Source organism: Filicampus tigris, chromosome 14 (assembly GCF_054856515.1).
Source record: "Filicampus tigris isolate MCC_2025a chromosome 14, RoL_Ftig_1.0, whole genome shotgun sequence".
Lineage (NCBI taxonomy): Eukaryota > Metazoa > Chordata > Actinopteri > Syngnathiformes > Syngnathidae > Filicampus > Filicampus tigris.
Window position 1 is genome coordinate 1,979,674 of NC_141230.1, and position 27,989 is coordinate 2,007,662.

General features: G+C 43.0%; 1 protein-coding gene across 1 annotated transcript in view; it reads right to left on the reverse strand.

Moving 5' to 3' along the window:
* The window catches only part of LOC147136056 (uncharacterized), a 56,609-nt gene extending 29,015 nt beyond the window's left edge, over positions 1–27,594 (reverse strand). The window contains exons 1-6 of the mRNA XM_086052135.1: positions 27,532–27,594; positions 18,645–18,744; positions 16,187–16,234; positions 13,148–13,192; positions 12,400–12,510; positions 11,943–12,036 (exon numbers count right to left, since the gene is read on the reverse strand). Of these exons, the coding sequence (XP_085908261.1) occupies positions 11,943–12,036; positions 12,400–12,510; positions 13,148–13,192; positions 16,187–16,234; positions 18,645–18,653 (307 nt within the window). The 5' untranslated portion in view covers positions 18,654–18,744; positions 27,532–27,594. The remainder of the gene's footprint in view (positions 1–11,942; positions 12,037–12,399; positions 12,511–13,147; positions 13,193–16,186; positions 16,235–18,644; positions 18,745–27,531) is intronic.
* Positions 27,595–27,989: the final 395 nt, after the last annotated feature.

Here is a 27,989-nt window from a genome sequence, read left to right on the forward strand (position 1 = left end):
TCACACAAACCACCGTGCAGGACTGCAATGATGACTAAAATCAGCAAGTTGTATGACAGTGAAAAGAAAAGCAAACTTGATGTTTTGGTTTAGGATTCGGACAGATGTATTGCTATAACCGCAGATCACGGCACCTCAATTCAGAACCAGGAGGTTATTTTAGCGTGACTGGACACTTTATTTATGTTGAGTGGAACTTCAACTCATTTTGAACTGATCGTCGTGAAAACAGAAACCAGGGACTTGGCTGATAAATGCGCCAAACAGTTCCTCAAGGTGATGGGTAATTGAAAAAAAGATTCACCATAAATACAAATACATACATACAGACAATGGGGGGTTTTGGCACTTTTCTCAGCAATTTTTAAGTAAGATTGAAAATAGATTAATTAGATCAATTAATTATAATTAATTAATCTCTTGACAGCACTAATTGTAATATTAATTTACAGTCCATAGCATCCATCCCTTTCATGTGTTTCTCTCTGTTGTCTGTTTGTTTATCCCTTAATGTCTTCATTGAGCAAGTCAATTGCAGTTCACCATCTACCGGTACATGGATAATGCAGAAACCGCTAAGCAGCAATAAAGAGACTACGCCCCCCCCTCCGAAAAAGAAAAAAAAAAGACACCAAAGGAATAATAATGTATGCCTGGGAAAACGAGTGCTGTAATTTCAATTCATTTCCAGCCGGGGCCCCTGGGGTGCTGAGTGTGTTTGATCCCAAAGGCAAGTGAGTGGGGAGAAGGAGGGTTGCAGGCATATGTATGCAGAGGGGAAGAGAGAGAGGGGAGCCAGGGAGTTGCAGAGAAGCAGAAAGCCATTTAATATTCCAGACCACGGGTTGAGATGAGAGACTGCTCTCATACCTTCAGGTTCATGAGCATAATGAGATTTTTATTTTGCTGAGTGCAGTCTGTGTGCTTGTGTGTGTTCGCTTTCTGATCACTTATGTGTGCTTGTGAGGGTGCGGGCGGACTCCCAAGGGTTAACATGCCTCAATTATATTATCACATCAGGGACTATGTATGTATTTATGAGACAATGATTCACATGCCAAAAAGGGAGTCAGGCTCATTACTTTGAATGCCACATTAACACCTCAGATAAGGTTAACTGATTACCACTGACTTAAGTATGACAGTAAACACACAGCATATTAGCACACATAGAGCTTTCAGGATACTTCCATTGGGTACTTTCCCAAACAAACATATCCAACAATTCCCAGATTCCTTGGGGTGAAAAACAATCAGCTGAAGAGTGCAGCAAAAATCTCCCCAACATTCAATACTCATACAATGTATAAGTGTGTGTTGCATCACACCCCAAAAGACCCCACCCTTTCTGTAAAGGTGGAAGAAGACCTGCACATAAACATGTGTATGTCCTTTGTCTGAGCCTTTTTTTCTAAAAGAATGAAACTCAAAACAAGAATCATATTGCTGCTGTGTTCATTCATTGCAGTGTAGGCCTACTTTGGTTCATTGCGGGTGTAAAGTTAACATATCAAAGCAAGGCTCAAAATAACTTTTGTTCTTTACAGAGCAGTTTTGCTAGTCAATGACTTCATTTGAGAAGCAATATTTTGCAGGTTAATCCCAGGGACCCAAAACAAGGAGTTTATTAAACAAAAATATGACAATAGTTCAAATTAACAATTGGTTTTCTTTTCTTTCAAACAGATTTTATTTCTTAGATTCACATTTTGCATAGCAGTAAACAGTTTTTCCTTGTCTAGACGTATTTTCAGTGGGGCAATTTCAAACGAAAAATATAGATTTCAGTTTAAATTGAGTATTTTTGAATGGTTTATATGATCTTCGGCAAAGATAAAATGATTTTTAAAAATTCAAAAAAGATAAGATTGCATTGCTTATAATTAATAATTCCCCAATGGAAATATGAGTTTAGGGGTGTGTTCAGGACGGGGCTGATTTGTATGCTATGATTCCGGTTAACTTCCTGTTTTTGTGAAGTGATGTTCACTAAAGTCTTTTGTGGATACACCTCCTGTATCTCATTTCCTTCTGCACCACACTGATGATTTCAAGGTGAGTTCTGAGGTATCAGTGACTGTATCAAACATGGCAAATAAAGTGATTCTCAAGCTGCCGGAGTTTTGGGTGAGGTGCATGGCTGCCTGGTTTGCACAGACGGAGGTTCAATTCGTTCTGAGCCGGATTACCGATGACGACGCGCTCCTACTTCTATATTGTTTTGCCACAAGGGAGCGCCACTGCTGCCAGAGTAGTGGACTTCATCACAACGCCTCCCGCCCAGTTTAACTATGCAGCTTTCAAGGCTCATCTCCTCAAGAACTTCAAGCTGTCGTGGACATTGCGTGCTAGACAGCTAGCAAGGGACTCTGGGGGGACAGTAAGCCTTCTGAACTCATAGAGATGAATGCAAACCTTGGCCATGAGGAGCCTAATTTTCTTTTTATGAAACTGTTTCTCCGTCACATGCCACCTCATATTTACATTTCTCTCGCCAACAATATGATCACTGAAGCACCTCTACCAGAGAAGGCTGACTGCTTCTTCCTCGCTACCCAATGCTTTGCTCCCAGTTAGCGATGGGCATCGTTGAATTTGGGTGATTCCGGTTCCTCAAATCGATTCCGGTTCCTAACGATTCTCAATTCTGTTTTTTTGTTGGGTTTTTTGGGGTGGGGGTGTGGGGTCAAATGTTAGTTTCATGAGGTTTTCTACTGTTTATGAATTTTCCTTTTATTTTCTCAATGGATATTTTTGACAAACAAGTTAATATCAAACCTATGAGCTTGAATTATCCACGAGAACTTCATTTTGGAGCACCTCAAGGAAATATAATACCATAATGCAGCTTATAGCATGCTACTTAATTAACACCCATTGGCAAGCCAAGTGTGCAAATAAAAAGAAAAACTTGTGCTCGATGTGGACATTAAACATATTTCATTTGTATACTTACCCAATTCTGACTCACTGTCGGCAATGCCAGCATGCGTGCTCAAGCACACTAAGCATTGTAGGACGTCTCGACGGGGAGGAAGGAATTTCAGAACGGTGGACGCAAAGAGTCAAAGAACGAACACTCACGATTCTACCCCATGTAAGCGGAGGTGTTTAATTATATTAGACGTGCAACCTCGTCTGTGTTGTGTAATGGTTTGCTGGTGTGATTTTATTTTGAAGGCCGGGAATAGGGTTAGAGGCAGAAGTGTATGGAAAATAAGTAACTTGCTGGAAAACGAAAAACTCCTTGCCCTCTGTTGAACCTACATATTTACAGAATACGACACTTTGCACGAGATACATTTTTGCTTGTAGCACTGAGCAGCTTGGTCTTTTTTTATGAAGCGCAGCCACACTTTTGACCTGTGTCGAACATCCATAATTGTCACTCCCCGTGAGCATTATCCTGTAGTCCACGTTGCTGTCTGTGTGATGTCGGCAGACTCTGCCCTTGCTGCTCGCCGGCGCGGCTTAGCGAGCGACATTTGGTTGTACTACACTCGTGTCTGACGATTGATCCGCGCCGCGTGCACACTATTGATAATTTGTTTGTTTTAGGCAGCTTCTTCCGCGAGACTGATTAGGAATCGAAATGTGGCACCGACATTTTAAAAACTGAAAGATTCTGGTAGAACCAAAGTGCTAGTCGCGGTTCTATTCGGTTCCAGATTCCCGGTGCCCAACCCTACTCCCGGTGTGCTGGCCTTAAGACAGCTTGTCAGGGATGCCCTCTCCGGGCTCGAATTCCACAGGGACACCGGTGCTACGAGGAACAGACGGAAAAACGGCCCGCTATTGTCACCTGAAAATTGCGCCCTCAGTCGTTCTTGTATCACAAGGACTGTGGACCTGTGTTTTGGTGACGGAGGTTTCACGTCCGACATCTCTTTTAACCTTGTCGCCGCAAACTTCCTGTGCACATATGGTCAACTGATGGACGTCAACAATGGTTGGTTGTGAATACACAATTTTTCTGTTCAATATCTTCGTGTCCGTGATGAGACGACATATGGCGGTCTCTCCAGGTGACAAGTTCCAGCGCCTCTGACCAATTTGACTTAGCCCACGTTCTCTGCTGCCACAACAAACCCTGGGGTTGAGCATCACATCGACACCCAGGAGGGAGCCGCCCCTCTTCCAGCGAGGGCGGAGGCTGCCTTCGCTTTCCGTGGTCCATCTACTGCTCGGTCAGTCAGTGAATTCCTTGGAATGCTAACGTTCTACCACAGTTTCATCGGTCGGGCCACATTCATTATGCACCTGCCCTTAAGGGTGTGTCCCCAACCACCCTGTTAAGTGGACAGCTGAGATGGGAGCCACTTTCGATCCTGTCAAAGCTGCCTTTGTCACGATTGTGTGCCCAGAACTTCAAACCCCAAAGCAGAGCTAAACACAAAACTTAACAAACACAATACTTTATTAAACCAAGGGAGCACAAGAACGTGAGCAGGGATAAATGCAAAAGAACATTTTGCCAAAACTGAATTACACGGTGGTCGATGGTGGTAAGCACGGTGGTTAGCACGTCCGCCTCACAGTTCAGAGATCGTGGGTTCGATCCCGGCTCCGGCCTCCCTGTGTGGAGTTTGCATGCTCTCCCGGTGCCTGCGTGGGTTTTCTCCGGGTACTCCGGTTTCCTCCCACATTCCATGCATGATAAGTTGATTGGACTCTCTAAATTGCCCCTAGGTGTGATTGTGAGTGCGGGTGTTTGTCTCTGTGTGCCCTGCGATTGGCTGGCAACCAATTCAGGATGTCCCCCGCCTACTGCCCGAAGACAGCTGGGATAGGCTCCAGCACACCCCGCGATCCTTGTGAGGATAGGCGGTATCGATAATGGATGGATGGATGAATTACGTGAAGATACGTGATACATAAAATAAAACAAGCACACGATCGAACCAGGGAAATAGGCTGACAGCAACAATATTCCGGCGACTAGCTTGCATTTATCCAGCACCTGTGTACACATCTGATTGTAATGCCAAGCACTTGTGCACTGGAGGCTCCTCCCATTCACCCAGGGGCTGGAAAAATACAACAATAAGCCACAGAACACAGGAACATGACAGTCTTGGCTCACGCGATTATGCTGGGTCACCTGTTGCCTGGGGCCCCAGTCTCAGTTACCACGGATGCCTGACATCTCTTGAATGGCGCAATACACCAACAATAGGTGGACGATCTGTATGTGGAAGATTTATCTCAAAGGTTAAATAACTAAGACAGGCTGCATGGTGGGGGATAGGTTGCTAAATCATATACTTTATGCAGATGATCTGGTCATCATATCGCCCTACTCTGCTGGCCTTCAGCAGCTGCTCAAGATTTGTTCTGAATACAGTGAACAATTTGATATCATGTATAATACTAAAAAAAGTATAGTGATGGATGTAAGGCCTAGCGAGCAGCGTAAGTTAATGGTACCTAGGTTTGACCTGTCTGGAGGGGAACTTTCGGTGGTGGAAAAAGTTAAGTACCTTGGTCACATCATCAGGAGTGATCTCTCTGACGATGAAGACATTCAAAGGCAGTACTGCAAACTGTATGCACAAGCTAATTTGCTAGTATGAAAATTTGAAATATGTACAGATAAGGTGAAAATAGCGTTATTCAAAGCCTACTGCATGCCACTCTATACCGCCTCCCTGTGGTGTCGTTACACGAAATCTAAATTTAGGAAGCTGCAGGTTGCATACAACGATGCTCTAAGGCTGCTTTTGAAGGTTCCTCTTTGGACATGTGCTAGTCTGCTGTTTGTGCAGAACAATGTAACAACACTGAATGCTGTCAAAAGAAAGCTTGTATATACATTTTAATGAGACTTATAGTCTCACAAAATGACATAAGTGTTCTTGTAAGACCTGAGCGGAGTAATAGTGTAGGAGTATAAGTTAGATATACCTCTGTGCTCTGGAGGCACTGGAGAGAATGCTTGTATGGATTGTAGTTGTTTCACCTATTCTTTGTTTGTCACTTTTATGTTATTTTATGGACCTCTTCTGAGTCTGAAATAAAGATTGATTGATTGATTGATTGATTGATGCCTTAAAGCCATTGGCCTTTTTTAGTCATTGGCTTTTTCCTAGGGAGTGCAAATAGCACGTTCAAAAGGGAGCCCTTCGGCCTTTTCCTGGTGATCCGACATTTCTGATAAAGGTGCCACCCCTTTATAGCGTTTGTGGACTACAAATACTCCATGACTAAGGTAGGGAAGACGTGGCCATCCTGACAACAATGCATAATGTCATTCATATTGAAGTACACTACTGACAGGCCAACATGGTCGTGGACTCTCTAGTGGTTGGGACTGTTCAGCTCGGTCTTGATTAGGGTTGCCACGATACTAAAATTTCAAAGTCGATATCAATACCCAGTAAAATACTAGATACTGAATACCATTTACCGATACCTTGGGGGTAAAAAAAAGAAAAGACAAATACTTTAAAAAGGCATAAAAATATTTCTGTTAACATAAAGAGGACTGGCTGGTTTGGCCTTCCTCCTGCCACTACACTGGCATACTTAGCAGCTGTAAAACGTGGAACTGCAAGCGGGTCGCAGTGAGGGCTCTCCTAACTGCCAGTGGTTGTCTGCCAGGTAGGCTGCGCTGCTTGCATAGTGTGGACGCTGCGGGCACGCGCACCATAGTATCAATATCATGACATATTAGTATTGTATTCGGATACGGTGTCGTAAGTATACTTTGAAAAGTATCAATACTTTTGACAACACTAGTCTTGATTACGCAGGCTGGCTAGAGGCCAACGCCTCTCCTGGTCTGCATTCTCTGAAGTGGCCCGCGCATTCATCAGAACTTTGGATGTTTTGGTACCCCGTCTGACCTCTCTTCTGACAGGGGGCCGCAGTTAACCTCTGAGCTCTGGAATACTGTGGCTGCATCACCACCTATCACCTCTAAACCAGAGTTTTCAGTGAAAGGTTCCACGGCTCGATGACGGTAGCCCTGTGTAAACAAGGAGAACCTGTGGTCCTCTTCCGCTGAGCTTGTTCATGGCCAGGTTCGTCGTGTGTCTGGAGAGTTCATCCCCAAGGCCACGATGCTCCGGTCGCCAGCCAGGCAATGCTCCTCCCTGGTGGATACCTTCAGCCTGTTCCCTCAAGTCCCTATACTTCGCTGCACGGCATCCGTATTCTCCAGCTCCGCGGCCGACCCCCGGGCTCGCCATGACACCGTCAACGCCCTCCGCACCTCGCCTGATGGACATCAGGCCCAGGTGCCCCTCCTCCTCCTCCATCGACCCCTTTGTTATGTTTGTTATCTCCATTGTTATGCCTTGATCGGGCTGTCATTCTGCATATGCATGAGGATTTTTACTATGGGTGAATTCTGGAGGGGCCTGTGTGGTGCTTGTTCACATAATCCCCTCATGGAACTAAGAGTTAAAGGGTGTTTTCAAGACGGGGTTATTTTGTATGCCGCACTTCCTTTTTTTTGCCAAGTGATGGTTAGTGTTTTGCAACACACCTCCTGTATTTTCTTTGGCACCACAAGCTCTACTGTCATGTAATTTTGAGAAATGTTATTGTGTTGATCACAAAAGTTAAAATCAAAACTCAGGACTCGGGATATACTTTTAACCCTTTCATGCAAAGTGGTCACTACAGTGGACAGCTATTTAAAAGAGGCTTTCACCTATATTAATTAATCTAAAAAATATATATTTTAAATAATAACATTAAATCATTTATCAATTAATGCATGAAAGGGTTAAAAATATTTTTTTTTAATTTAGATTAATTAATATAGGCGAAAGCAACTTTTAAATAGCTGTCCACTGTTGTGACCACTATGCATGAAAGGGTTAGGATTATGGGCCACTCCTTCTGGCTGACGTAATGGAACATAATTAATTTCCGGTCCTGTTAAGCGTTATTTAGTGTAATTTTCTCTCCAGACACTTAAATTGCCTGCTATTTTTCTGCTCAATGTTGGATACTCTCCACTTTGACACTGTTCTAGCCAGACTTCTGGGGTAAGTGTACTCGATCACCCAAGCACTTAATTCCGGAGTCTCACGATTATTGAACACCAGCTGATAAAGACGAGTCACACAGCATGATGTAATACTCTGAAGAAGGCTCTCTTTCCTTGTGATCCCTACATGAAAACGATTCTTGTCAGAAGTGTGTCCATGGAGACGATTACTCCTGACTTAATAGCGACTTCGCAACAGGTTTAGCTGCATCAGTTGCCACCATAGTGCGTTGTTTGCTAGCTGGTGCAGCGTAAATAGCACCAAGCTTGCCTTGATCGACTAATTCCAATGAGGTGATGTAAGCGCGTCCAGCACAGCAAAGCTTTTGGGGACAGTCTCGGCGGTTCAACCATCACATAAACTTACAATTCTTAAAATTCTCAGTTTCGCTATTCAATGTGTTTTTGAGGAGGCACGAAATGCAAATTGTGACTGCAATGCAAAACTGCTTATTTTGAGCCTTGTAATGCAAATGCTTAATATACTACAAATAACTTGCATTTTATTTTTATCAGTTGGATATGGGTAATTGATCATTTGGGTATAATGATCAGTTGATCTTTAGATCAAATGATCTTGATCATTTGGGTATACCCACCCAGCACCAGACGTCTTCTGGACGTTGGATTTTGGGCCAAATCTGGTCGGTCCATCTTAGACTTGATTTAGCCCAGAAATGGTCATTGAAAACTGGGCTGTGTTTGGGTCATCCAAATGTGTCCAAATTTAGTCCAAAAATAGTTGTCGAAAACTGGGTTGTGTTATAGCCCCTCCAACATAGTCCAAATTTAGCCCAAAAATAGTCGTTATATTTTGGTTGTGTTTAGCCCGACCAATGTGGTCCAAATTTAGTCCAAAAATAGTTGTTGATAATTGTGTTGTGTTTAGCCCATCCAATGTGGTCCAAATTTAGTCCAAAAAGAGTCGTTGAAAACTGGGTTGTGTTATAGCCCATCTAATGTGGTCCAAATTTAGTCCAAAAATAGTTGTTGAAAACTGGGTTGTGTTTAGCCCATCCAATGTGGTCCAAATTTAGTCCAAAAATAGTCGTTGAAAACTGTGTTGTGTTATAGCCCGTCCAATGTGGTCCAAATTGAGTCAAAAAATAGTTGTTGATAATTGTGTTGTATTTAGCCCGTCCAATGTGGTCCAAATTTAGCCCAAAAATAGTTGTTGATAATTGTGTTGTGTTTAGCAGTCTTTGTTGTTGTATTATTGTTTTGTTTTTTTATATGTAAAGTTCTTTGTTACAGTTGCAGCTGTTGTGAAATGCGCTATATAAATAAAGTTGTATTGCTTTTAATGCCGCATGATGTTAACAAACTATCGTCTCGAAAATGTTGTTTTTCTTTGCTATCGTAATTGGCATTTATTATCCATCCATCCATTATCTATACCGCTTATCCTCACAAGGGTCGCGGGGCATGCTGCAGCCTATCCCAGCTGTCTTCGGGCAGTAGGCGGGGGACACCCTGAATTGGTTGCCAGCCAATCGCAGGGCACACAGAGACAAACATCCCCACTCACAATCATACCTAGGGGCAATTTAGAGTGTCCAATCAACTTACCATGCATGTTTTTGGAATGTGGGAGGAAACCGGAGTTCCTGGAGAAAACCCACGCAGAACATGCAAACTCCACACAGGGAGGCCGGAGCCGGGATCAAACCCACGACCTCTGAACTGTGAGGCGGACGTGCTAACTAGTCGACCACCGTGCCGCCCTTGGCATTTATTAAAGATATTTAAAACATATGTCACTTCCGTGCGCCACTTGGGGATGGACTTCCTGGCTGGCAGCCAATCAGACTGATTGTTACTGACACACTTTGCAAACTGACGTTGGTGTCTTATTCATTCAATTCATATCTAAAAATCACCATGACACAAAATATATGAATTTGCCACAATTCTAAACACAATTTTTTAATTAATTTAGATTTGTTCTCACTTCCACCATGAATGTGCTGAACAAAATTCTGGACACGTATGCATTCTACTTTATGAAACCATGACTGAGCACCGCACAACAAACAATAACCTCCCTGCCATACGCGTATCACTGGGTAGGTTGAGATTGGCTGCCTTGTGACCATGTGACACGCATGAGTGCTGATTAGTGGGCTGGACGAAAATCCACTTCATCCCTTACTCAATCGAGCCCTTTTTTCGGGTCCTGGGAGGGACTGCCCAGCTCTGTTTTTCACTTTTCAAACAAATTTAGACTGTAAAAGGATGTCTTTTTAAAGACGTCTTTTCAACGACATGAAAATGACGACTTTTTACCTTTCACTTTTCAACCCAATTTAGACTGTAAAAGGACATCTTTTCAAAGACATCTTTTCAGCGACATGAAAATGACGTCTTTTCACCTTTCACTTTTCAAACAAATTTGGACTAAAAGGACGTCTTTTCAAAAACGTTTTTTCAACGGACACAAGTGATGTCTTTTCAACCAATTTTTGCTGGGTGGGTAATGACAAAAGCATGTCGCAGGCTGGCTTGTTAATAAAACGACAAGCCTCTTCCTAATTGTGAACAAAAATGTGTCCCCTTTAAGAGTTCTGAATACCATATTATCCTCAAACTACACTTTCTGGCTCAAAGCTATTTGGGGAACAGCGCAGGTTTCAGTGATATTTTTTGCTTAGTGCAGTTTTCATTAGTGTATTCTTCACATGGTGTATTGTCAACACATTCCTCTCTAAAGTGCCATAGGAGACTAAAAATTGTTTTGCGCAATGGTACAGTATTTAATTTAGCTATGTATTTTATGGATTGAACACAGAATGTGATTACACGTATAAATTAAACCAAACTTCAATACAGTAGTACCTCTACTTACGAAATTAATTGGTTCTGGAAGAAATTTCTTAAGTAGAACATTTTGTAAGTAGAGACGCGTTTCCATGTAAATGCCATAATCCATTCCAAGCCCCCCAATATTCAGACATAAATATTTTATAAAGAATAAAAATGCATCAAAACATGCAACAAATACATGTTACAATTAGATTATTGCATGATAAATGAGAGTTGTGCATAATGTAAAAAAACAAAAAACAGAGTAAAGAATAAAAATGATGGTCGTTTCCTTTTAATTGCTGTCCTCATCGCTTTCTGCCCTCTTTGGTTCGTGTTCTCTCAGAAGTGTTTTTTGCCTGGCGTTTTGTAAAGAACTGATTTAATAACATGGCAACTGTCGATACATTACGGTCATATTCTTTGGCGAGGTCAACCAAACGCATCCCCCTTCTCATACTTTTCAATTATCTCTTGCTTTGTTTGTATGGACAAAAAAAACCCAGATTTTCTCAATTTTTTCTTTTTCTTGTTTATCGAGTACCACCCCATACCTTTACCCTTCGTATCCTGAAATTTCTTTCGTAACTAGAGGCAATATTTTCCTGTTGAGGCGTTTCATAACTTGAAAATTTCGTATTAAGAAACGTTCATAAGTAGAGGTCCCACTGTACCTTATAGCTTGCAATTTTACCATCACCTGATTCTAGTCTCATCTTTTTGGTAAGATTTGCAAGATTTGAAATATGCATTTCAACTCATCCCCCTCTAAACGCCTCCTACTCCATCCAGTGATTCGACTAATCCCACACGCCCACAAACATGAACTCGCTTGCCTGTCACACGTCATAGCGCAGAAAACGAGACTAGCTCATTAACTTCTGAAGTAAATTTATATATTGAGGTAATAAAAAAAAATTGGTGAATGTGAACACTTCATTTTAGTATATTGTAAATCGCACAAACACTGGCCGTCTCCTCGTGCTTTTGTATCAGTGGCCGTGGAGATTTTTAAGATACATGGACTGCCGGAAGGCATGAGGAGGAATGATTTTACGCCACAAAAGAAACTACTTCAGAGCATTGTGCTTAAAAACAACTGTGTTGTCATATTAAGTAGTTTACTTGTGAGATAACTCACCAAACATACAGTCTTGAATCTTTGTCTGTTTGAACGCCTTCTTGCCGCTGCAACGATGCTGTCTCTTTCGGATCAAACATTTGGTAGTTTCCGTCTAGAGAGAAAAACAAAGGCTGTAACATTTATAAAAATGGCAACTAGTGCGACTTAAATTTGTCTAGAAAGACATTTCATTGTCGTAGCAAATTAGAGAAATACATGACATAACATTTGGTGCATGTTGTGGGGCACCATGTAGGTTGTATTACTGCATCGCGCCGTATTCCGATATCCCTATGGAAAAAAAATCTTCGAAAGTTAGGGAGTAGCAACAAATTCTGATATTGTTGTCGTGTATCTCGGGATCCTGAACACAAAATCTGGATTGTAAGCCATACTATGCCAAAAAATACTACTCCTGTGTCCCTGTCACCAACTTTATGTAGTGAAAGAGTACAGCAAGACTATGGTATAATACCAGGGAATGCGATTGCTCGTTGTTGGGTCTCTCGCTGCGGATTATGCCACTGTGGAGTCTGCGGATGGTGGTAATGGGCATCAGTGCTACTGCCACATCCTGATATCCCAGCTGAAAAACACAGTAGGAAATGCACGAGGCAGTTAAGGTATTAGTATGATGCTAACCTCGAAAGTGAGTAAATGTATGATTTCCATTCAGCAAGTTTAACATATTGCTCTGACGACCAAGGGATAAAATAGTATGCAATGTGGCATCCAAATTTTCACTTTCAAATGGCAAAGATAATGTGACAAAACACACATACAGTAAATACAACAAAGATGTTTAAACATCCATCCATCCATTATCTGTACCGCTTCTCCTCACAAGGGTCGCGGGGCGTGCTGGAGCCTATCCCAGCTATCTTTGGGCAATAGGCGGGGGACACCCTGAACTAGTTGCCAGCCAATCGCAGGGCACACAGAGACAGACATCCGCACTCACAATCACACCTAGGGGCAATTTAGAGTATCCAATCAACTTACCATGCATGTTTTTGGAATGTGGGAGGAAACCGGAGTGCCCGGAGAAAACCCACGCAGGCACGGGGAGAACATGCAAACTCCACACAGGGAGGCCGGAGCCGGGATCGAACCCATGACCTCTGAACTGTGAGGCGGACGTGCTAACCAGTCGACCACCGTGCCGCCAGATGTTTAAACATGCCAGAATATTATGTTTTGTGACTGCTGCCTGACTGACTCACCGACTTTTTTGGATGGAGAGTGCCGGTAGGCACCAGAAACCAGAACTACAAAGGGGCAATTGGAAAGCAGGTTGTGACTCAAACATGATACATATAATGAAAATTTGTCACCCCCCCACCCCTCCGCCCCAAAAATGGGCATCCAGCTGGGCCGGAGGGTCCGACCGGTCCGGCCCAGGGACGGACTGCCCAGCTCTGGTTTAAACTAACAGGCCTTGCTAGTCGAGGAAGCCAGCTTATCCAAACAGCTAAACATTCAGCTAAACATTAACAAACAAACTCCAGTGACTCCAGGTGTGCAGCGAAGTTGCCTGTTTATATTGTGAAACTGCACAAGAAACAGAAAATACTATCATTCTATGCATTACATACACATGTATTTTCATAGACATGAACAAGATGAGCCTATGCTAACGATTAGCGATCGCGATTAGCATTAGCGATAGCGATTAGTATGTTGAGTCAACAACCTACAATCATCCACAATTCAGCTCGTATAAAAATGTCATTACACCCAATTGTCTAAGTTAGTTTCAGACGATGGTTGAAAAAGAATAAACCACAATCAGGCAGACATGCTAACGATTAGCAACCGTGATTAGCATTAGCGATAGTGATTAGTATGTTCAGTCAACAACACAGTACAATCAGCCACAATTCAGCTCCTATATAAATGTTGCATGGTCATTATCGGTACACACAATTGTCTAAGTTACTTACAGAAAATGGTTGAATAAGAACAAACCACAAACATTATAATCATTATGGCCTTGATCAAAATGTTTTGGGGGGAAGTTGGGGTAGTGCACAATACGCCCCTGTAATGTGGCCCAAGCTTTTGTGCTTCAAGTCAAGTAAAAAATGTTGGGCTGGGGTGGATTCATCTGATTAAATATTATGTCATGACTGCAAGATTAATCAGAAACTCGTGTTTAGACTAGCAGGGCACATAGAACGTAATGAAAAGAAAATATTTGACTTGACTTCCACTTCAAATGCATTTTTTTTATCCTTGCATTACTTTTAGTTTAGTGCATTAAATTTAATAACTTCTACTTTTATACTTTTACTTTAAGCATAAGTCAACCCTAACATATTTTTTTCAATAATATGTTCCCAGCAGGCCCACTAGTTGAAACACTGCATTCTTATTAATTTTGCGTTTGTGGGATATAAATTAAGCAGCAAAATGCACTCGTTTTTAACCATCTCTGGGTGCGGCCATTTTGTCTTCTGTTGACTGAAAATGACATCACAACTGCTCACAACGACCAATGACCTGTTTTCTGAATCTGAGCCGTGATTGGTCATTGTGAGCAGTTGTGATGTCATTTTCAGACTCTTTTTTATGTCATCCTCCAACTCCACTACATGAGTAGGAAGCGGGATTGAACTATTTTCCAAGATGCAACAAGTGACGTTCTCACATTAAGTGTATAATTGTGAGAGGAAGTGGAATCATGCAAACAGTTTCCTTTCCATGTAAACAAAACGCCGGTTTTGGTTCATACCGGAAGTCGTGCCAATAATTCACGCAAAGGCTCATGGCACGTAGGAATAAACTGCATACAATTTTTGACACTCACGCGTGCACACACCCACACACGTTGTATAACTCTTCCTCACCCTAACCTCATCCATCCATCCATTGTCTATACCGCTTACCCTCACAAGGGTCGCGGGGAGTGCAGGAGCCTATCCAAGCTGTCTTCGGGCAGTAGTCGGGGGACACCCCGAATTGGTTTCCAGCCAATCGCAGGGCATACAAAGACAAACAGCCACTCGCACGCACAATCACACCTAGGGCAATTTAGAGTGTCCAATCGACCTACCAAGCATGTATTTGGAATGTTGCAGGAAACCGGAGTACCCGGAGAAAACCCACAGAGGCACGGGGAGAACATGCAAACTCCACACAGGGAGGCCGGAGCCGGGATCGAACCCACGATCTCTGAACTGTGAGGCGGACGTGCTAATCAGTCGATCACCGTGCCGCCCTCACCCTAACCTGTTTTTTTTTTTTTTTACTTCTATAATTCAGGTGCTTGTATTTAGAATACACATATTTTTGTTCGGCGGCACGGTGGTCGACTGGTTAGCGCGTCCGCCTCACAGTTCAGAGGTCGTGGGTTCGATCCCGGCTCCGGCCTCCCTGTGTGGAGTTTGCATGTTCTCCCCGTGCCTGCGTGGGTTTCCTCCGGGTACTCCGGTTTCCTCCCACATTCCAAAAACATGCATGGTAAGTTGATTGGACTGTCTAAATTGCCCCTAGGTGTGATTGTGAGAGGCGGCACGGTGGTCGACTGGTTAGCACGTCCGCCTCACAGTTCAGAGGTCGTTGGTTCGATCCTGGCTCCGGCCTCCCTGTGTGGAGTTTGCATGTTCTCCCCGTGCCTGCGTGGGTTTCCTCCGGGTACTCCGGTTTCCTCCCACATTCCAAAAACATGCATGGTAAGTTGATTGGACTGTCTAAATTGCCCCTAGGTGTGATTGTGAGTGCCTACTACCCAAAGACAGCTGGGATAGGCTCCAGCACGCCCGCGACCCTTGTGAGGATAAGCGGTATGGATAATGAATGAATGAATGAATGTGATTGTGAGTGCGGATGTTTGTCTCTGTGTGCCCTGTGATTGGCTGGCAACCAATTCAGGGTGTCCCCCGCCTACTGCCCAAAGACAGCTGGGATAGGCTCCAGCACGCCCGCGACCCTTGTGAGGATAAGCGGTATGGATAATGAATGAATGAATGATACTTTTGTTCATTTACCTTCCAGCTTTTTTTTGCTCCTCAGTTCTCCTTGTTTTTCTGTCGGAGGTGGTGTTACTTGTGTGTGTGATCTTGGTGTGTCATCTATTCACTGTGAGACATTAAATAAATAACCCTGTATGCATGCATTACCCATGCATGTGATACTTTGAAATTATGTAACCCATTTCCACAGTGCCCAATGTAGTCCCTCACACCAGCCCTGTTAAATTCTCAAAATGTATGGCCTTGGAGCTCCCACTCACAACGGTTATGTCCTCAGTGACCACTCACCTTGCTGCCATGTGTACAGGTTGATTTTGTGAAGTAAAAGATGAATGCCTGAAAGATAATGCAGATTCAAACATCATTAGTATTCATCCGTACATCTGAAGTATTCTACCTCTGATTTAGCAATCATTTTGTTTACATTCTGCATATGTGTTTTACACTTGGTTTCACACTCTTTCCTACCACACTCAGCCCTGCTGCTCTACACCTACATTTTGCCATCTGCTTCAATATCATGGTTTCTCCTCTAAACTATCTCTTCTTTTTCACCCCAGGCTCCCTCGTTTCCCTTTTTCTTCACATTTTTGCAGCGACGCAATGTGTTTGCCACCAAATTAGCTTTAACAGGACTCATCTGAGTCACCATAAGCAACTGCTCAGCACTTGTATATTTACCAACAGTGCATTGGTATTAGTTCTACCCCTCCATATGATCATTTGAGTAAACAAGAGCAACACTTTGCTCATTTGACCTCACATAGTTAAACCAGAAATGAATATCATTGGCGACGGGTCAAAACCTCCCATGTCACAATTTGTTCAATTATCGATGGGAATTGAATAGAATTTAGTGAATTGAGTTCTATTATCGATACTGCTTATCAATCCGATTCCTTATTGATTCTCATCAATATTATAAAAAAATTATAATATATATAAAAAAGCAAGAGATGGTTCCACAGAGGGGTATACGTTATGAACATTTCTTAAGCTTCCATCCATCCATCCGTCCATCCATCCATCCGTCCATCCATCCATCCATCCATCCATCCATCCATCCATCCATCCATTATCTACACCACTTATCCTAACAAGGGTCGCGGAGAGTGCTGGAGCCTATCCCAGCTGTCTTCGGGCAGTAGGCGGGGGACACCCCGAATTGGTTGCCAGCTAATCACAGGGCACACAGAGACAGTCGGAGCTCTGGTCTGCTACGGCAGGGTCCTTGGGTCTGTTGGTACACCGCACTACTGCTTACCACCCGCAGGCTAACGGGTTGTGTGAACGTTTTCACTGGTCGCTTAAAGCTGCACTGCGGGCTGCGCTTTCGGATGGTAACTTGGTCGACCGTCTTCCTTGGGTTTTGATTGGGCTATGTTCGGCTCCGAAGGAAGATCTTAACGCCGCTCCGGCCGAGTTGGTGTTCGGTCAGCCACTTCGCGTCCCCGGTGAATTTCTGCCCGAAGTTTCCGACGCACGACCCTTTACCTATTCATCGGGAATGACCCTGACTCCTGCACCTGTTCACCATTGTGCTCCGAAACTGTTCGTACCGTCTGCGCTTATGTCTGCCCGTTTTGTTTTTGTGCGCCACGATGCCCACTGGTCGCCCACCGGTTGCCTATATGACGGCCCGTTTAGGGTGCTTGAGCACGGTGATAAATGTTTCGTGCTTGATATGTGTGGGCGTAGAGAGCGTGTCTCTTTGGATAGGCTCAAACCAACTCATTTGGTTGCAGGCAATGTGCTGTTGCCGGCTCGGGTCCCTCGCCATGGTCGTCCTCCGAAGCTCCCAGCTTCACTTCCGCGCGACGGGATTGATTATCGTTGTCCTGGGCCCGAGCCCGACAGGTTTCACCTGCGCCACCAATGGATGGACTACGTAGTCGGTGTGGCAGGCTAGTAAGGCCCCCTGTGAGGTTTTTGTTTTGAGTGTCCTTCTGGGTGTTTGGGGGTTGGCTGTGTGGCGGACTTTAGGACCATGCCTCTCACCCAGCAGGCATACAACTCGGGGCGTGTTTATATGAATGTTTTTTGGCACAATATTGGATTGTGATATTCTATTGTTGGCAGTCGAGGAATAAAAATGTGTTTACCAGTCAGTCGTGTGCGTTCCTTTATACTGCCACAACACTATACTTCTTGTGAGTGATGTCATTACCCATTTGCACGGTAAGAGAACTCAGTAAGAGGAATCATCAGGCAAGCAAACAAAAAATTCAATGACTGTTTGTCCCTAGCTCTGTCCGCTCTCAAGTGTTTCTATCTTAGAATCCCGACCTAGATGCTCGATGGGTATCATGCCTGCACTCTTAACAAGCTTCTGTAAGTGTGTCGCAGAGGCCTCCAGTACATGGTCACCTGGGACGGTAATAGACCAAATTTTGGGTACAGCACTTACTGTGAGTTCCATCAACAACACTTGATCACCTGAGTCGTGCAACAAGTGGCGCCAGTAGAAAGGGGGTGAGGGGGTGGGGTACTGTCAGGTCTGCTGGCTCTGCAACTTGAGCTCAGCCCCCTTCCCCCTTGTTGTGTGTTTGTGTGTGTGTTGGTGAGCTCGTATGCGTGTGTGTGTGTGTGTGTGTGTGTGTGTGTGTGTTTGATTGCAGGTTCGGTGTGATGGAGTCACCAGCAGCTGCATATGATCAAACTGATTAGCAGCATAGACTCCCAACATTTTGCCGAACAATCAACACTATATGTCAAATTTGCACATAATTGAATTTGATGTACTTACCCTCTGCATTTCTTGTCTCTAGCTTGCCTCCTTGTCCTTCCATGCACACATGCTTTGAATCGTGTTCCCTCTCTGCCTGAATTCGGCACACAGTGTAAATCTACCAACCAGGAACCATTATCATCCAGCCACAGCCATGTTTGTAAACAAATATCTCATCATCATCATCATCATCATCTCTTATTCTCCTCTCTCATCTGCATGAAGATCCTTAAGGTCACCATCAGCGCTTGAAAGACACTGTCAAGTGATTTCACTTGCCAGTGATTATTTATTATTAATCAATCGATTATTATTTAGTGAATATTTCAAAATACATACATTATACATGTTTGAAGATATTTTCTGCAAATATGCGTGAAGGCTGAGCTGTATAGTACTCATTTGTGGAGCTATATCATGAAACTGTTTTAAACCATTTCATTTTTGTTATGGGGTAGGGCAGTAAAAACAGTAGCTAAAGAGAAGCACTTTGGAGTCCTGCATGAGTCCTCCCTCACGCACGAAATAAGATCTCAAGTTCCTTTATTTGCATCAACGGTTATCGGTTGCAATATCCTTTCAGTTAGCCAGCTATGCTATGCCTATATGCACTAAAAATACAGATTAAATACAAAAGAAGATGCCAGAAGTGGGTATTCCGTCAGATTGATGGACTGATTGATGCCTATTTTGCTGACAATTGACAAATGACGGGACACCTTTTTAAAAGTGATGGACGGACGAATGACACAAGTGGGTTTTCATCTGTCAGTGTATTTGTCACTCACGAGTCTGTCACTGATGGTCCATCAGTCATTGACTGACCATTAGTCCATCACTGGCGGACACCCTTTTTTATGACGTTTTTGGGGGGACCGACTGACGGACCAACGGACTTCTGACAGACTAACTGATGGACTGACTGACAGACTGATGATTACAATTCATTTCGTCATGAAAAATGATGGACTGATGAATGACGGACGGTTTCCCTGTCAGCTGATGGATGACGAATGTTGGATCAGCAAAATTTTGTAAAATGCCCATTGCTGGAAGATACAGTGTAAACAAATATTTCGCTGTGCGTCTGCTTTGTGCTGCCCTTGTGTGTGACGTAGTAGTACGTTCTCGACATGATTGGCTGTCACTGACGCAACGGCGCAGAAGAAAAAAAAGATTTGAAATCTGATTGTCCCAATGGTGACAAACTGTAATTTAGTTTTGACGGAAGTGCGGTTAAAATAATGATGACAGATTGATAGACCGATGATTACAGTTTTGATTTGGCTTGAAAAAAATGACAGGAGGGTGGCCCCATTGCTGGCGAATCATGAACGATATATATACAGCTGCAGAAAAAATTAAGGGACCACCATGTTTTCTTCAATTTCTTGTTCATTTAAATGTCTGATGCCAATAAAAGTGTATGCAGTGACTAACTGACACAAAACAAAATGTGAAATGCCTAAAAGCACTGTTTTTGGCAGTACAATGCCATAGCTATTTATGTGAGAAATTATGTGATTTTGGTGTGAGTTCACTACATTCACTGACCCAAATGCTACTCTCAACATGTAAACAGTCTGTACTTGGAGTCAAGAAACCAAGAGATGAAAGAAGAAAACAAAGACTGATGAAATCCAAGTCCCGCGGAGGCCGCAAATGGTTTAGCTAAACGGCCGCTAAAACGATTGCCGTTCACTACCACTGTATCCTGTATCCTAAAATCACTACCGATGCGATATTTTCTTTACCACTATGGCTGGCGGTGGCGCTGCGGGCACGATTTGGACAGGAGGTTTACGCTAATAGCGGCCTATTTGAAAAATGCTCTCCGCTACCACTCATTCACATCACGATCGATGCCATTTCTTGAAGGCTTGCCGCAGTGTTTCTAGTCTTCTACGGAAACATCGGATTTGATGGTAAGATTCCTCATAAATTAATCCATCCATCCATTATCTGTACCGCTTCTCCTCACAAGGGTCGCGGGGCGTGCTGGAGCCTATCCCAGCTGTCTTTGGGCAGTAGGCGGGGGACACCCTGAACTGGTTGCCAGCCAATCGCAGGGCACACAGAGACAGACATCCGCACTCACAATCACACCTAGGGGCAATTTAGAGTATCCAATCAACTTACCATGCATGTTTTTGGAATGTGGGAGGAAACCGGAGTGCCCGGAGAAAACCCACGCAGGCACGGGGAGAACATGCAAACTCCACACAGGGAGGCCGGAGCCGGGATCGAACCCACGACCTCTGAACTGTGAGGCGGACGTGCTAACCAGTCAACTACCGTGCCGCATAAATTAATATATTTATAATTAATATTAATAGTTAGGTTGTGTATGAGCTATTGTAACCATTGAATGATTGTTTAATGCAATTCCCACAAGGCGTTTTGAATGAAAATCTTGCATATATAATAATGTAATTTTGCGTTTAAGTGCTCATATTCTGTGTGCCTTAATGCAGTTGCTTTTATATGTGTTCATACATATTATAATTGCTTTTTATGGCGTTTGTGATTCGATTTTGTAAGGTTCCATTGAACATCAATCAATCAATCACATTTTATTTATATAGCACTTTTCATACATAAAAATGCAACTCAAAGTGCTTTAAAACATTCAAAGCAAAACATAGAATTATCTTCAATCAAAAGAAAAGATAAATTATTTAAAAGTTGTTGAAAGCCAAACTAAAAAGGTGTGTCTTGAGCTTCCTCTTAAAAATATCAACAGTCTCTGCAGACCTGACATCCTCTGGCAGGCTATTCCAAAGGTGAGGACCAAAATGGCTGAATGCAGCCTCGCCATGCATTTTGGTCCTCACCCTTGGAATAAATAAAAGGCCGGCGCCAGAGGACCTCAGGATCCGCGAGGGCTGGTATGATAAAAGCAAATCAGATAAATAAGATGGCCCAAGACCATTAACACATTTATAAACTAATAAAAGTACTTTAAAATCGATCCTGAAACACACAGGGAGCCAATGCAGCAATTTCAAAACTGGCGTAATGTGCTCCCGCCCTCTGGTTCTCGTCAGCACCCGAGCGGCTGAATTCTGCAGTAGTTGCAGTGGTGAAATGCTCTTTTTCGGGAGGCCAGAGAGCAGGGCATTACAGTAATCTAAACGACAGGAAATAAAGGCATGCATCAGCACTTCCGTGTTAGCCTGAGAGAGAAACGGGCGGACTCTGGCGATATTCTTAAGGTGATAAAAACCAATCTTGGTTACATTTTTAATATGAGGAATAAAACTGAGCTCAGAGTCAAAAATGACGCCAAGGTTCTTCACACAGTGTGAGGGATTAAAAATGTGTAGTTTTGGTAAAAGCTTCTCTCTCTGACCTTCGGGACCGATAACTAAAACCTCAGTCTTGTCCTCATTGAGCTGTAGGAAATTATCTGCCATCCATGACTTGATATCTAAAATGCAATTTAAAAGGGTATCAATGGACATGAACATGTGAATGAATGAGTGCTTACTGGGTCTTAATTCTCATATTCTTTATTTCTTAAGATGCACTTTAACTTAAATCATCGTATGCTGAGCATTTAGGATGTTTGCGTTCATTTGAATGACTGTTTACAGTTGAGAGAGCTGCTAGTGAAGGGGAATCAGGAGAGAGGCTGTAGACCAGGGGTGCCCAAGTCTGGCCCTCGTGAGCCCCTATCCAGCCTGTTTTATGTACAACCCTGTTCCACCACACCTGATACAAATGGTCAGGATCCTTATCAGGCTTGTGCAAAGCTTTTCGATGAGCTGATCGTTTGAATCAGGTGTGGTGCAAAAGGGTTACATACAAAACCGGCTGGATAGGGGCTCACGAGGACCGGACTTGGGCACCCCTGCTGTAGACCATAAGTGTACACATTTATTTCTTCTAAAAGTTATTTTCTTGTTTTATTTTGTATGAAAGGCAAATACAGTTTTATTAGGCATGAATATCATATTTGTGTATTCCACTTTAAACCTGACAATGTAAGATGTGCTTTATGGTAAAGAGCATTTTATTTCTTTATAGATGTCTGGAAGAAACGTATTCCCTGGGAGCCAGGCGCATTAAGGATGACCCATCTCTTCAGGACAAGTCGCCTGCTCTTGGAATGGACCAGATTCATGAGACAGCCTTGAAAGTGGTGCGGTACCGTGGCGGGGATGCCACAGACAAGAAGGAGCTGCTTGGTGAATACATCCATACAATCCGCCAGCGCCCCCTGAGCCCTCTCAGCCACTACTGCCCTTGACAAAAGACTCCATTACTAAAATCATAGAGGACGTCTTGGACAAGCAGCTTAAACAGCAACCACAGGCGGAATCAAAAAGACGCATGAAGACCTGCCTGGCCTGTGGACAGCCCAAGTCTCAGTTTGAGACAAAGTCCAAGAGCTAGACCGTCCAGTTCTTTTCCCGGCATGGGTCGACAAGGTACTTTGACTGCTCTCGAAAGGTGCTGCCGAGGGGCACTCCAATCCAACGATGCCTTTTCAAACGTTTGCGGCCTCTTGAGTTTTTCCAGAGAGAGAGATGGAGGCAACCAGGCAGCGTTTGGATGCAAAGTTTACATTCTATACAAGGGCATGGACAGGGAGATGACCTGGTCAGAATTTCAGGCATCCCCCTTTTATGACACACAGCAGCAGCGATGGCTGGAGAGTTGGAAGTGATTGCGTGGGTGTGTGCAGTTTATGTACATAATATTATGTTAATACTACAAAATACAGTGAGTCTCTATGGGTGTAATATTCTTGAAGTTCATTGTACCGATAGTATTTTTTTTCCCTCATGTTCATTCTTGCTGAATGTGATTGTCATCTTTCTATAACGGAGGAATGCCTTCATTTGGTGTAGCTAAAAAATGTTAACATTGTTATGTTTTTTTAACTTTTTACTTTTATTCATCCTTGTATTTAATTTTTGTACACAGTCAGGCAGTGCATGTTCTTTGTGAATAAAAATCTGTTTAAACAGGTTTCGTTTCAACCTCTTATTCGTCAGTGCAATGAGTTATATACAATAAAGTAAATACAATTAAGCCTAAAATAAATGGAGTAGCCTGAAGTCTAATCAGCTCCATCTAGAAAAAAGCGTTTAAAAATGTTTATGCACATCTTTTAAAATTAACAAATTTGCTAGAAAATCACATCAATAGAATGGCAAATGAGCTTTAAATGACCCACTCTCACACAGAGTGTTTGGATTTATATTGTTTTCCATAGAATTTTTACTACGGCAAAAACATTACAAAAACGGATATAAAGCAAAACCACTTTGGTCATTTAATGCCTTTGCATTCTCATTAAACTGAATTTAGAATGCTCAATCTACATTTGAACAATATAGGCACATAAGTGACATTTATTCGCGCTCCGGTCAGGATTCGAACCCGGCTCTCCAGGAGATGAGCTTCCTCTCGCGAGAAACTCGTTTATCGCGATGGTTCGGGTGTCCACTATCCGCGGCTTGCCCTCCCGTGCCAGCCTGGATTTATTTGACTAAACTTTTCACAGTTATTTTACCAATCCTAAAGCACAACTCGATTTTGGCTGATCGTGGATTAATGACAACTGCAACCATACCATGCGCTTCAAGGGACTTCAGTATTGGAGGAGTTATGATGACATAAACAGCGTGATAATGTGGCAAAGTCACTGTTTTCTATACTTTTAGTATTGTTGCATTGTTTTTGTAGGAGGGCTGTTAAAAATGTGATGAGCAGATTTGTGGCTACGTGCTGACATCTTGCACCTCCATGAGTAGTTATTTTGTCCAGCTGTCTTGCGTGGGTTGATCCTGGAAACGAACATCTTCACACTGGCTGTGAACACTGCATTCCCGATAAATCAGAGCACCACATGCAATATACAGCGCAGCCAGGTTTTTGACTGTCCCTTTCACACAGAAAGGTGAAGTGGGACATTGCCATATTGAAAGTGTGAGTTCACAGAGCCAATGCTCAATACGATAATTAGATGTGAGGTGACGTGATATTGGCTTTCAGATCATGGTGGTGAACACTATACTACTTGGAACAAAAAGCAATAAGCACATCTGTACGTTACACACAGGGTTAGGGATGTAACGATTTATTGAAAATTGATTTAAAATAGATATAAATACTTAAAATAAGCATAAATTGTTATGACTGGTTGTTACTTTGTATCTTTCTTGATAAAGACTTTATACTCTTCAACCTCCGTGTCACATCTGCGAATGGGTCCAAATCCCGGTCCTCACATGACAGAACGTACTGACCTGTCATGGACCCAGCAGACTCAGACACAATCCCTCAAGCCAAAGACATCACCACCTTTTCCTAAACATCCCTCCACCTCCAATCAGGTAGTGATTGTCTCACTGGGTGCCGCTTTGACTTTTCACTGGGAACCTCTCGTGTCGCTCCCCCACGATGGGTCGCTCAAGCCGTCGCAATTCCCGTTCTGCCTCCAACCGCCCTCAGCCTGCTGACCACCCCCAAACCCTTCGTGTAAACTCTGTCTTTTCTTCCATGTCTATCTTTGCCACCCACTTGTCCTAGTTTTGTACAGTCCCCTTCTAGTTTAACAGCCGATGTTTTGTTTTTAGACTCAGATTTTTCTGACTGTGAAGATGGCCATGATTTGGTAAATCTCATTTTTGATTCTGAATGGCAAATGAGCTTTAAATGACCCACTCTCACACAGAGTGTTTGGATTTATATTGTTTTCCATAGAATTTTTACTACGGCAAAAACATTACAAAAACGGATATAAAGCAAAACCACTTTGGTCATTTAATGCCTTTGCATTCTCATTAAACTGAATTTAGAATGCTCAATCTACATTTGAACAATATAGGCACATAAGTGACATTTATTCGCGCTCCGGTCAGGATTCGAACCCGGCTCTCCAGGAGATGAGCTTCCTCTCGCGAGAAACTCGTTTATCGCGATGGTTCGGGTGTCCACTATCCGCGGCTTGCCCTCCCGTGCCAGCCTGGATTTATTTGACTAAACTTTTCACAGTTATTTTACCAATCCTAAAGCACAACTCGATTTTGGCTGATCGTGGATTAATGATTCTGACATTGATTTTGGGCTTCCTGCTTTTTCAAGCCCTCCTCAGTTTTTGTACGATGATGATCCCTTAGTTTCCGATTCATATTTGACACTGATTTTGGTTTTCCGAGTCCCTTCCCAAGTCACTATTCAAGCCCTTGTCAATTTTTGTCACGTTTTTCTGATAATGATTCCTTAGTGTCCAGTCCAGAACACTTTCCATCAGACCCTAGCTTGGGCGCCCGGTTGACTATTTACATGGGACCCCCGCGGGGTGGCCAACGTAGGCGTCCGAGTAGAGTTTCTGGTTCCTCCTCAGCTTCTTCCAAGTCACATCATTATGAACCTTTACCCAAGCCACTACACTCCCCACCTTTTTCGACACTTCGTTCACTGTGTACTTCTTCACCTAGTCCCATTCATCCCGTTTCTTCTAGTTTACATTCCTCACTATCTGTACTCCAATCCCTCGTGTCTTGTGTGCGTCCCAACCCCTATGGTGGCAGGCTGATGAGGCAGGGCCCCTTCCCGGCGCCTCAGCAAATGCGGGCCCCTGTCCCGATGCCTCAGCAGTGCCAGACCCCCTTCCGGCACCTCCACAACTACAGGCTCCCATGCCGGCTCCTCTGAAGTGCCAGGCCCCCTTCTCGGTGCCTCAGCAAATGCTACGACGGCTGTGACAGCGCAACCTCAGCGGCTGCCCTTGGATTCTGCTACGAATTGTTTGTTTTTTATTTTCTTTGTGACCTGTTTCTGTTGTTGTTTTTTTTAATTCTGGGCACCAGGTGGTGCCCCTTGGGGGGGGGGGGTACTGTTATGACTGGTTGTTTACGTGATGTATCAGTTGCTCTGCAGTTGCTATGGTCCTTTTATGCTTTGTCCTTTATGATGGTCATATAGGCCTTAAGTCTTACAGTTTAAAGCTTTGAGTTAGACAGTGACATATGGTCAGTACGTTAAACCTTTTTTGAGTGAGGATGCAAAGTCTCTTCCTAGTCTTGATCTCTGTTGTTACTTTGTATTTTTCTTAATAAATAATTTTTACTCTTCAAACTTTCGTGTCATATCTGCGAATGGGTCAAAATCCCGATCCTCACATGACAAAAATAAAGTAATGCTGACGTGCTGTCTCACGGTCACTGTCACCACGCACAGAGTGTTGCGTTTACGAGCTCGGAAATCTCAGCACTCCAAGTTAACACAACATAACCTATTTTCCACAAACCCTTAACTACAACACTTCAATCAATAAAAGACAACATACCGACTCGTTAGAATATACTAATTTATAGTGCTAAAAAGTTAAGTTCCCCCTAATGTTTAAAGTGTTTTTTTTCCATTCCAGGTGCATACCATATTTTGAAAGTGTAGATAAAATTATGCATATTGGGGAAGCAAACAAAACGTCTTGGATTAAGGTTCAAATAAAAACAAAATTAAAAACCAATTAGTTTAGTTTTATTTAGCACAGTGCTTTTCCCTAATTTTACTCATGATTTCACTCTTTTCGACATTAAAAAAGGATTGGGACCCCAGAAAAAGGTAAATATGTTTACAAGTATTTCTTTCTTGTATTTATAGGTAGTTACTAGTTTCATAGTATTAGTGCAACTCAGCATAGTGTGATAATCACGACCACTGATGGTAATTAGTCGACTAGCAAATGTTTGAGCCAGTCCTTCTTGACACACTTGTGCCAAACATCATTGCGGATTGCATTTGCGGATGGCTGCAGCAAAACACTAGCTCACAGAGAGAAGCATGGTCGAGATTTAAAAAAAAAAAAAAAATGTAATCGAATCGAAAAGCGGAAACTGAAAATCGAAAATATAATTGAATCGAGCTTGAGTAAATCGTTACATACCTCCACAAGGCAGTTTGCTGGTAAAAAAGGTGGATAACTTTTAGTGTGTATGGTTCTTTAGCCTGCTCGCCCGGGGGGAGTTGCGGTCTGTCTCGGTGTGTTGTTCTCGATTTCAAAGAGATCAAGGAAGGCATAGATACTGTTTAACAAAAATATATATCACAATCACAAGTCCAGGGTGGTGGTTTAAAGTCACTGGCGGTCTGGATACCCCGCAAGAGACTCTGTCTCTGTTTTGATTATAATGTGCAGTTTTCCCCATCTGTTTGCATATCCATGTTTTGATTTGGAATACTTGTACAATGTGCAATGTTCTCAATACAATTACAAAGCAATGTAAAGAAGGATTTTGATCTTGACTCACCTTGTTAAACTCACTGCTATTCCTATCTGAAAATAACCCTATTTGTATGTTTGACCAAACCAGGGTGCTTTGCCTCATGCAACTGGAGATAGGC